Source organism: Bidens hawaiensis, unplaced genomic scaffold (genome assembly GCF_021521415.1).
Source record: "Bidens hawaiensis isolate Kalapana, Puna unplaced genomic scaffold, B.hawaiensis_p1.1 tig00032428_1, whole genome shotgun sequence".
Taxonomy (NCBI): domain Eukaryota; kingdom Viridiplantae; phylum Streptophyta; class Magnoliopsida; order Asterales; family Asteraceae; genus Bidens; species Bidens hawaiensis.
The window spans coordinates 181,890-193,544 of NW_027495522.1; the positions used below are offsets into that span (position 1 = coordinate 181,890).

The 11,655-nt window shown below is 40.1% G+C and overlaps 1 protein-coding gene across 1 annotated transcript; it reads left to right on the plus strand.

Annotated features, from left to right (window-relative positions):
• Nucleotides 1-782: 782 nt before the first annotated feature.
• LOC143583494 (uncharacterized) lies at nucleotides 783-1,545 on the plus strand. The gene is made up of 2 exons (XM_077065787.1): nucleotides 783-988; nucleotides 1,107-1,545. The coding sequence occupies exons 1-2, from the start codon at nucleotides 783-785 to the stop codon at nucleotides 1,543-1,545; spliced, it is 645 nt and encodes a 214-aa protein (XP_076921902.1).
• Nucleotides 1,546-11,655: the final 10,110 nt, after the last annotated feature.

Genomic DNA, 11,655 nt, shown 5'->3' on the forward strand with positions numbered 1-11,655 from the left:
CTAAACATAGACACATTAGCACCATATCGCTTCAAATGTTTTATAGATGCATACAATGGATACTATCAGACTCACATGGCAGAAAGATACCAAGACAAAACAGCATTCCGCACAGACAAAGGCACATTCTGTTATAAAATGATGCCTTTTGAACTAAAAGTGTGGGCGCTACATAAAATTGCTTAATGGATCAACAATTTGGGGAACAGATCGGTAACAATTTAAAGGTGTACACGGATGATTTGGTCATCAAAATCTTAGAAGAAGACCAAATGATCGTAGACATAGAAGATACCTTCAAAAGGACGAGGAAGATCAGCATGAAACTAAAACCAAACAAATGTTCGTTTGGAATCGTGGTCGTAGTGACAAAAGATGGCTTCAAAGCCAACCCTGAGAAAGAGCAAGCAATCTCACACATTCCATCTCTGAAGTCTTTAAAAGAAGTGCAAACATTAAACCAAAGACTAGTTACCATGAACATGTTTTTAGCAAACCACGCCTCCAAATGATTCCCATTCTTAGTAACATTGAGAAATTGCTTGAAGAAATCCTAATTCCGGTGGACACCGGAAGCAAAATAAGCCTTACAAGAAGTAAAGAATTGCTTAATGGAGTTACCAACGTTAACAGCTCCACGGAGGGGAGAAGAATTAACCCTATATATATCCGCATAAAACAAAGCATTGGGGGCAGTCTTGCTAATGGATCGAAAAAAGATGCAAACACCGATCTATTATGTCAGCAAAACCCTCACGGATGCAGAAAAAAGGTACTCAACAATGGAAAAGTTGGTTCTAGCTTTGGTATACGCTTCAAGGCGCCTCCACAGATACTTTCACAGTCATCCGATCAATGTGCTAACTAACTACAAAAATCATAATGTGCTTCGCAAGCTAGAGCTCTCATGGAGATTGGCAAAGTGGGCCATCGAGTTGGGAGAGCGCACCCTGCATTACAAACCTAGACCAGCAATAAAAGGTCAAGCGTTAGAATATTTATAGCAGAGTAGAGGTACTAGTTGAGAAAGAAGAAGAATGCAAGGCGGAAGAAGAACCAGATGTCGTTCTAGAAGAAAATGACACATGGATGCTATTCACTGACAGGGTATCCAATGATGAAGGGTCAGGAGATTGCCTAAAATTAATAATCCCGAGTAAGCAAGAGTTCACATATGTTATCCGCTTAGACTTCAAAAGTACCAATAATGATGCAGAGTATGAAGCAATCCTGGCAAGACTGCGCATAGCCAACAAATTTGGCGCGCGACACATTGAAGCTCAGGTCGATTTAATGCTTATAGCATGTCATGTTAACGAGACTTATGAGGAAAAAGATGAGGTTATGGCATCATACTTGGAACAGGCCAAACAACTTATGCATGAATTCGCGTCTTGCAAAGTCATTCACATCAAGTGGAGCGAGAAGAAGTCTACAGACGCATTGAGTAAATTGGCAGCTACAAGTTTCGAACACCTAGCGAGGAAGTGTGGGTGGAAACTTTATCAGAACTATCAGTTCCGCCAAGATAAGTATGCATCATGAAAACCCCAAAATAATCGTGGATGAATCCAGTTAAAGTATACCTAGCGGAAGGAATTCTTCCACAGAAGAAAGCGGAAGCCCAAAATATAAGGCATAAAGCCTTGCAATATAAACTTTGAGAAGGAATGTTATACATAAAATCTTTCCTGGGATTGCTACTCCACTGTGTTGTGGCGAAGGATGCTAGTTATCTGATTCGATAAATCCATGATGGTATATGTGGTTAGCACGTAGGACCAAGAATAGTAGTTGCTAAAATCACCAATGTCAGGTACTACTGGCCCGGAATGCACATGGATGCTGTGAAAGAGCCCCTGAAGTGTGATATATGCCAACATCATGCTCCAAACACTCTACGCCCCAAAAGCGATTTAGTTCCAGTCTCATCTGCATGGCCATTCCAAAAATGGGTCATTGACATCATGGGACCCTTCCATGAAGCACCAACAAAGGTGAAAATTTTGGTAGTAGAAATTGACTACTTCACAAATTGGGTCGAGGCCAAACCGTTGGCATCCATTAGAAAGATTACCATCAAGAAATTCATCTGGGAGTTCATCATATGCTGAACTGGATGACCGCAAACATTGGTTAGTGACAATGGCACCCACTTTTCGGACAAAAGTCTACAAGAATGGCTCGCGGAGCTACACATAAAACAAGTATTCTCAACCGTAGCAAAAACGCAATGAAATGATCAAGTAGAGATTGCCAACCGTACTATCCTAGACAGGATCCATTCAAGATTGGGGCAGAAACGAACCAGGTGGGTGGATGAACTCCCAAAAGTCTTTTGGGTGTACCGGACTCTTAAGAAAACCAGCCATGAAGAGAACCCGCTCAGCTTAACATACGAGACTGAGGCAATGATACCCGCGGAAATTGGATTACCATCTGCGAGAGTATTATTAGTCGAGGAAGATAACGAAGCATAATTGCGTTTAAACCTGGACTTGATGGAAGAATGAATAGAGTTAGCAAAAATAAAAGGAGAAAAATACAAATGTCAGCTCGAAAAATATTGCAACAACAGAGTCCAAGAGTACAATTTCTAGATAGGAGAGTATGTGTTCGGCAAAAATATAGCATCCTACGCGCAACCTCCAAGAAAGTTAGAACGCAGAGATTGGGTAAATGGGCCTATTCCTTAGAAAAGATAGACGGGACACCAATCCCGCGAACATGGAATGCAGCACAGTTGTGAAAATGTTATTTTTAAGCGAATGTACTAAACGGGCCTTGGGCCATTTTATTTAAAAGTTAATGAAATCCTTTTTTATTAATTCTCCTTTTCAAGCATATTTTGATGATGTTTAAAAGTAAGCGCATAACATAAAAGCAAAAAATGAAATGATTAGACAAAAAAAAACAAAAAGGATATACTTTTTTACACCATCAGGCAGAACATCAGAGTTCGCAGTACATCAGATAAACAAAAAGAAAGGCCACAAGCGGAACACTATGGCCCGCATCACAAAAGACGATATAGTGTCACCACAAGCTTACAATCACAACTACAAGATCAAAAGTCTAAAAGAAATAACAAACGAGAAATTAATCATAGTTCACTTCTTCTTCTTCTTCTTCTTCTTCTTCCTTGTTTTCCTTATTCTTCTAAACATCATCATCACCACTACCATCATTGTCACGTCCGCTTGCGGAAGGCTGGTCAGCATCACTAGGAGCTGACTCAGCTCCAGTAAATGCAACCTTCAAGAGGGCAATCCCATCAGGTCTATCAGCCAATTTCGCCACAGTCTGAACCACGCTAACGGAAAATTTATGGAACTTCACCAGCATGTCTTGGTATATCTGGTTACAGTCAACATCATGCAAAGTGAAGTCGGTAATGGGGCAGGCGGTAACAAGGAGTCAAGGAGCCATTGAGCCTCCACAAACCTAGCCTTGTGGCCAGATTAGCGGGCAGCGGCTAGAAGATCTGCAACACAATCAGTTATTTCAGGGTCATCCTTGACCCACTCAATAACCTGAACAAACAAAAATGGTTAACATAGATTGGAGAAAAGCCAGAAGTAAAAAAAATTCATACCCCACGAACGAAGTCAGTCATAAATAAAGTTTGGTTCTTATGACAAACTGAAAATTTTTCTTACTTTTTCAGACACTCATCACGACTTGACTCAAATTTTTGGGACGAAAATTCTTTAACAAGGGAATGATGTGACACTCGTCAATTTCAGGTTAACTCCGTTAACTCAAACTCCGTCAATTCAAACTTAAGATCACTGGATCTATAACGCACATCTCATTACATTTAAACTAGGGTTTAAATGACGCTTGACAATCACTACATGTGTAGTCTTTCGGGATTGCACCGAAACGCAAACGAGTTGACACAAACCATTGGTGAATAAACGAAAAACATCAAAACAATAATTATGTGATAATTATGTGTTATGTGATAACATGGTATAAAACGCTAAATCAAGATGCAAACGAGTTAATTTAAACTAGAAAAGTAATACTAAAGAGTTGAGGGACCTATGTGTAACATGTTATTATTAATAATAATATTAAACCCTAACTCTCTTCCCTCTCTCTCTCTACCCGACGGCAGCCCCCCCCCCCTTCTCCCTTGCGATCGGCAGCCCACACACACACATATCACCTTGTTTTGATCTTGTTCTTCATAATCGGAGCATCCTACACTCGATTCTAAGCATCTCTCACGTTTCTCTTGGTTGTTTCTGCGTTTTTAAGGTATAAACATGAAACCCTAACTTTGTAAATCATGTATTTAGTGTTTGCATGTGTAATTTTGATTAGATGATGATTGATTATGTGTTAGTTATTGATATTGATGATCATATGTAATTTTGAAAGGTGAAAGATTATTGAATCATTGATGGTTTGTAAACACTAGAGGGTTACTACTGATTTTTATGATTAATTATGCTCGTTACATGTTTTGAGATATGTCGTATGCTTAGGATGCATGTTAGACGATTGTTTGTGCTTGCTGAGTTTTGACAGCAGTGATTGTTAAACTTGAATGACATGTAACTTGTTGAATATATAAGCAAACTGAGCTAATTATGAGTCTACAAGGTAGTACTCTGAGTCTAGTTTTCAGAAAGTCCAACCACGCCTAATTTGGAGGTGTTTTGGTTGCTCAAAACGATTTAAATATGATTAAAGGTCAAAACTGGTACTGGACAGATTGTAAGTTATGTTTAGTACATTAACTAATTTTTAATGTACTATAATGAGTCTAGTTTCTATAAAGTCCAAGTTTGTAATTTTTGGACGAGTAAAAGTTAATCTTTATGATTTTACAAAACTGAAGTGCAAATCTGAGTTGTGAGACCTGCTGTTAAGTTGTTTTGTAATTAGCATATCTCATGAACTACAAGACCAAATGGGTTGGTTCCACTTCTGGAAGTTAACTTGTTGAGTTAAGAACCTAACCCAATTGGTCTTGTATTAGTTGGTTTTTTAATTTAACGGGAATAACAAATAACATTCTGTTGCGCATGAATTTGATTGTTGTGGGTTTGCTGTAATGTGTTGATCATTGTGAGAAATTTATGAGGAATAAAAATACAATAAAATATGTTTTGGAAACCTAACACATGTATGCTTTTGTGACGATTTTTGGTGAATTAATTGAGATGCTATGATCTGTCGATAGAATAATCTTTTCGAGTAGAAATTCTGCCTTGATAAAATTAACTGCTGAACTTTGTGAAAATACATGAAACGTGCTTGTTGCTAGATAATTGTTATATTTTGACCAAATTGCCCTTGCGGGGAATAATGGCTAGATATGTACACTATTAATACTTGACATGTAAATAATTGTTCACAACATGTAACGTATCACAAATGTGCTTGTTAAGTCACATACGATTCACAAACGAACACGAAACGTATCTTGTGCATAGGTATTATGTGTCGAGTCTAGAGAGTCGATAATTGTTCCGACACTTAGAAAATCTCCTTGTTGTTTTAGAACGCTAGCGAGAGTTTTTCTGCGACGCGCATCACTTGGGTGACTTGTTTTGAAAATCTTCGCAAACAGTGAGTTTCACTTTCCCTTTAAACTTTTTAAACGCTTTTCACTTGGGGAAGATAACATACTCCGAAACGCTTTTAGATTTTGTTATGAAATTATATATCACTTGTAAAGGCTAAGTGGCAAACGAAATAATTGAAGTCCTTCACACATCGAACCGTTTAGTATTGGAAAATAGCGAGTCATTGTTGAGTAGTACTTCTGGGTTTGACAAACCCCACCCAACGCTAAGCTCGACTGGAGGTCGAGTGGGTGTAATCTTGGCTAAACACATTACCATGGTCGGGATAGACCTGGTGGCAAGGCACATGATAAACAGTCAGCTTCGGTGTCGAACACTTAGTAATACTTGCTTTATAGGCTAGCTACCTATAGATATATAATCGATTTAACACTATCTGGTAACGCAAACGCTAAACGCAAAACGCAAACGTAAACGCTTTATTGATATAAACTCGTGAACTCACCAACCTCGTGTTGACACTTTTAGTATGTTATTCTCAGGTAGTCGAGGCGGGCACGCGGTATAGGATCATGCATTACTTTGAAAGTTATTGATCATGCAAACTTGTTTTAAACTGTTATCAATTGGGTTTTTTTTTAAGTCGTCCTGCGTGACGCAACTTTTGTCTTATGGTTTTTACGCTTCCACATTTATTTACACTTAAACGTTTCCGTGGCTTGAAAAACTTTATTTATGGTTTGATTATAACTAATGATTCCGATCCTGTTAGTTCACACCCTCTGACGGTAAAACTCCGTTAGTGGATTTTGAGGGTGTGACAGATTGGTATCAGAGCCATTGGTTATAGCGAACTAGAAACTGCATGCATACTAGACTATAACCGCAACGACCCATTAGTTATAATGATACGCACTGCATATGTTTTGTGTAGTCTTTGTTATCTTATTTCTTTACCACATTCACTCATACGCGCGCATACACGACTTACATGTAGGGATGTCGACGCCACCATCATCATCATCCGATCAGATGACTCATACTCATGGGAAGGAACCGCAGTTACCTACCTCATCGCCACCCCGAGTAGTCCCGGAGCTAGAAGCCCCTGCACCGAAGAGGTATCGCTTATCCGGAGGCATGTACGAAGACGAAGTTAGCTGGGATTGGTACCCGAATATGATCAGGCGTATGGTCTATCGTGAACAAGTTCCCCCACTACCTCACCCGAGTCGTCCTGCTTACCCCAACACCCTACCACCCATAACCGAACCTGTAGAGCGTGTTCTCGCAGCTGTTGTCTCTTGCTTAGAGCGTGACGTGGGTTTTATGCGCTCGACGAGAGCGACCGTTTCCGGACTGTTAAGAGATGGAACCGAAACTAAGGAGGAAATTTCCCGCTTGACAGCGGCTATGAAGGAAATGCAAGAGGCTAGTGATCAACAGATGAAGATTATGAGAAAAATGCAAGCCGAGATGATAGACTTGCAAGAGCAACTCCAAGTGGCAAGGACCCGAACCGAGATAGCTTTAGAGCGTTGCGATGTCTTACAAATGCAAATTGCTCAGAACGCAGCGGAACCTGAGGCAGAACCTGAGGAGGAACCTGAGGAAGATCCCGAAGAGGAACCTGAAGAGGAACCTGAGGAGGAACCCGAGGAAGATCCCGAAGAGGAACCCGAAGAGGAACCGGAGGAAGAACCGGCTGAGGAGGAGGCACACTCAGAGGTGTCCTCAGACGATGACATCTAACGATGATAACACCTAGATGGAGGGGTTGTCTCCATCCAAACTGTTATTTTCTATGATTTTAAGGATTGATTTGAAATACTTTGTAGCGAATACAATGGTTTTAATCATGAATTATTATTTGGATTATTATACGATTGTGATGTGATGTTTGTTTTTTTTTATTTCTTTCTTACCTATCTTTTTATTACATGTATGGCGTGTTGCTTATGAAACCGAAAAATTCATGTTTAACATTTTATGCTGTGATTCTAGGAAATGGCAGGGAGAAACGCTGGACACGGTCGCGGTAATATCAACTTGACTGCAGTAGAAACTCCAAACTCTGCTGAACGACCACGCGGCGGCCGCTCTAGCCGCACTTGTCCAGAATCAAGCTGGAGGTCCAACTGGAACGTGTACTTTCAAGAACTACCTGGATTGCAAGCCAATTCGTTTAAGGGCACTGAGGGAGCTATAGGTTTCCTGCGTTGGGCTGAGAAGGCCGAATCATCGTTTGAGATGTGTAATTGTCCACCTGCAGTAGGGTCAAATTTGCTGCTGGAAACACTGGAAGATTCTGCTCTCACTTGGTGGAACTCAAATGTGCAAATTCTTGGATTAGAATTGGCGAACGCTATGAACTGGGAGGAGTTCAAGAATATGATGCGGGAAGAGTATTGTCCTAGAGAGGAGATTGCAAAGTTGGAATCCGAGTTTTGGTTGTTGAAGATGGTGGGTTCCGAAATTGAAGCCTACACCACCCGTTCTCACGAGTTAGCTGTGATGTGTCCACGGATGGTAGACCCGCCGAGTAAGAGGATCTAGATGTATATTGATGGGTTAGCACCGCAAATTCAGGGCATGGTGACGTCTTCCAGACCGGCTACGATTCAACAAGCGATCCGGTTAGCTCACAAACTGACGGATCAAGTAGTGACCCAAGATGCGTTACCACCTAGAGGTTCAACCACTAAAGCCCGTGACAACCCGAGCACTGACAACAACTGTTGGTACATGATGTCAGTAGTTCAGTATCTAGTGTCTGTAATTGTGTTAGTTGGTTTTGTTATGTGTTAGTTAATGTGTTTCACAAGTTCGCCCATCATAAGGGAACTTGTGGTTTAAGCGAAGTTAGTGACAACTTCGCCTAGCATGTTAGGCGAAGTTGTCGAAGTGTATTTAAGTTAGGCTACGGGTTCTTTTGTATTAACGATTCCAAGACGTGTAATTGGTGATTGGGAAATCACGTGTTATTAGTTGCAATACAACGTGTCTTTTGCGTATTGTAACGTGTGTTTGCTTGTGTTTAACGTATATCACTTCTACGCTCGTATCGTCTTACGTAGGGATTCCGCACCTACGTAGAACGAGATATTTCCGTGTAGATCCGGCTAGGAACCTACAATTGGTATCAGAGCATTTGCTCGTGATTGTGTGGTTCGGGATTATCACACGGGTGTAGAAATCGTTCCGTTCGACTATTCGCGGGACGAGTTTACGTTAATATACCGAGTTTTCGTGTCCTCCTCACATCCCTCCATCAAAATTACCCATTACACCTTCGAATACCTCGCAAAACGTCAAAATCAAACCTGCAAAAACGTTGTGTTCATCAGGCGAAGTTGCCGCCACTGTTTGTAGGTTTAGGCGAAGATATAAGATTAAGCGAAGTTATCATCAACTTCGCCTACCTCACAAGTTCGCTTATCTTAGGCGAAGTTGTCATCAAGCGAAGTTAACATCAGGCGAAGTTGTGAAGAAAGCGAAGTTGATAAAATCAAGCGAAGTTAAGACTTAAGCGAAGTTAAATATAACTTCGCCTACTGTACTGCTCAGATAATAAATTATTTTTGTTTTCTTTGAGTGTTCGTTCGTATTTCTTCCAAATATGACTTCTATAAATATTACGGAACTGGTGAAAATGGAGGTGGAAGCAGGTTCAACTACTAAGGCTCCGAAAATGCTTAAGGGTACTGATTTCGTTGCTTGGAAAGATCGGTTTGAACAATATTTAAATATCAAGATGCTAAGATGTGGGTGTGCATTCAAGATGGTTACATTCCACCAACGGCTATGTTTGAGGGTCGTGAACAAATAAAGAAGTATAATAAGATGGAAGAGGAAGAAAAGAAGATGTATGAGGCAGAAAGCAAAGCTCATGCTGCGATAACAATGGCTCTTCCGCAAGAGATTCTTCACACCTTCAGGAAATACAAAACCGCCAGAGAGCTATGGGAAGCGCTTGAAAACCGATATGAAGGTAATGTGGGGATACGTGCATCCAAGATTAAGCTTCTCAAAACCCAATTCTCGGTGTTCAAGTATTTGAAGAATGAGTCACTTGATGATATCATTACAAGTTATTACCACTTGATGACCGAACTCAGAAACTATTCAATTGACTATAAAGAAGAAGAGATCGTAGAAAAACTTCTCGATGCTCTCCCACCGAAATGGGAAATGTACACTATCTTGATGAGAGAAGATAAAGAGTTTGCAAACATCGACTTGGAAACAGCAGTCAATAAAATACGAACTTTTGAACTTAACATGGTTCGAAAAGAGACACCAACTACAGGTTCTGGATCCGGGAATGTATGGTGCGAAAGTTACTTCAAGTTCAAGTTCAAAGTCAGAATCATCTGCTTACTACTCAAAGGGAGACTCGAGCTCTAACTCAACTCAAGATGGTCCATGTAACTCTCAACATGGATGGTGATGTGTGTTTTTGTAGCTGGTGGAAACAAATTCTTCTAAACCTCAAGCAACAACTGGTAGTTTTTTCCTCAAATGTTCCGAACAACAACTACTCTCAGATGCCCATGAGTGTTTAAGTCTGCTGAACAACAGTTTGCTCTCTATGCATCTTTCATTGCTTCATACGAAAAATTACATCAAAGGTAAAAATTGTCGACCCTGCTACTTTAGACGAAGACTATGATCAGATCGATGCTGATGATCTGGAAGAGATGGATCTGCAGTGGCAGATGGCGATGATAGTAAGAAGAGTTAAAAGGTTTATGAAGAAGACTGGTAGAATGTTTCGTTGGCGAAAGACCAGGTTTTGATAAGTCAAAGGTTCGGTGTTATAACTGTCAACAGAATGGCCACTTTGCTAAAGAATGCACAAATGAAAGAGTAGAAACGTAGTCAGAACAGGCCAACACAACCAAATGGGGGAAGTAATGAGAATAGGGCGATGGTATCCAGACAGAACGGGGGATACAATTGGAATCTTCAGGTTGAGGAAGTGTTCGAACAGGCCAACCTGGTTAACATCGAAACTGAAGGAAGCGACAGAGAGACAAGAGAAGATCAAGCTTATATGGCGGAGGTGAATGATCAGCTCTCTGAGGTAAGTTCTGAACTCCCTTGTATGCAATGTGAAAATCTGTCTGAACAATTGAAAACATTAAACTGATCAGTTTTGTTAGTTTGGGACACTCAATTTAAAACATTAAAAGAAGATCATCATTACACTAAAACTAGAGAAAATAGTTATTCAGTAAAGATTAAAGCTAGTGAAAAAGATATCAGGAGTCTTAAAGCAAGTCTAGCTGAAAAAATACAAGTAATTGATCTTAGCTATGAAGTGTTAGAAGAGAAAACCAAACTAATTGCTGAAAGGGATAAACAGATAGCTGACTACCAGGTGAAAGTGGTGGAATTAAACAGAAAACTTGAGCAGTTTAGAAATTCCTCTGCAATGCTTGATCATCTCGTAAGTGATCAACGTTCCCCAGTTAAAAGGGGAGGAAGTGGATATTCTGAAGTTCCACCACCTTATAATCATAACTATACATATGATCCTAGTAATCAGAAATCTGTTGATGTTGAGATTAGTTAGACAGTTCCTGTCAAAGTTTCTATTAAAAAACCTGAATTGAGTGAAAAAGATACGACAAAGTCTGTTTCGAGTGTTAAGATTTCTGTTCTAAGTTCTGTCTCATCAAATTCGGACAAGACATCCGAAGCTAGTGAGACAAATGAAGAGGTAGTGATACTAAGACGTGGGGAGGAATTTAAACCTACTGAAAAGAATTCCCCTCTAAACCCGTATGTCCCACCATATGTTAGGAAAACGGGGTAGTAATGCAACCTCAACATCTGAAACAACTGTTGAGACGAAGGTTGAACACAGGAGCTGTTTCAGATGCAATCAAATAGGACACCTGATTGCTGATTGCCCTCTGAATAAGAGATTAAGAGGTATGAGGCCTCTGAAAACTGAGAATAAAACCAACAGTAATTACTATAATGGTAAGAATGCGAACTCATCAAAGTTCAGACATTGGACTAATCCAGGATTTCATAGAAATCGATCTCAGTTTTTCCCTGTTAACAACCAAACCACTAGTTATAATTCATTTAATTCACGAAG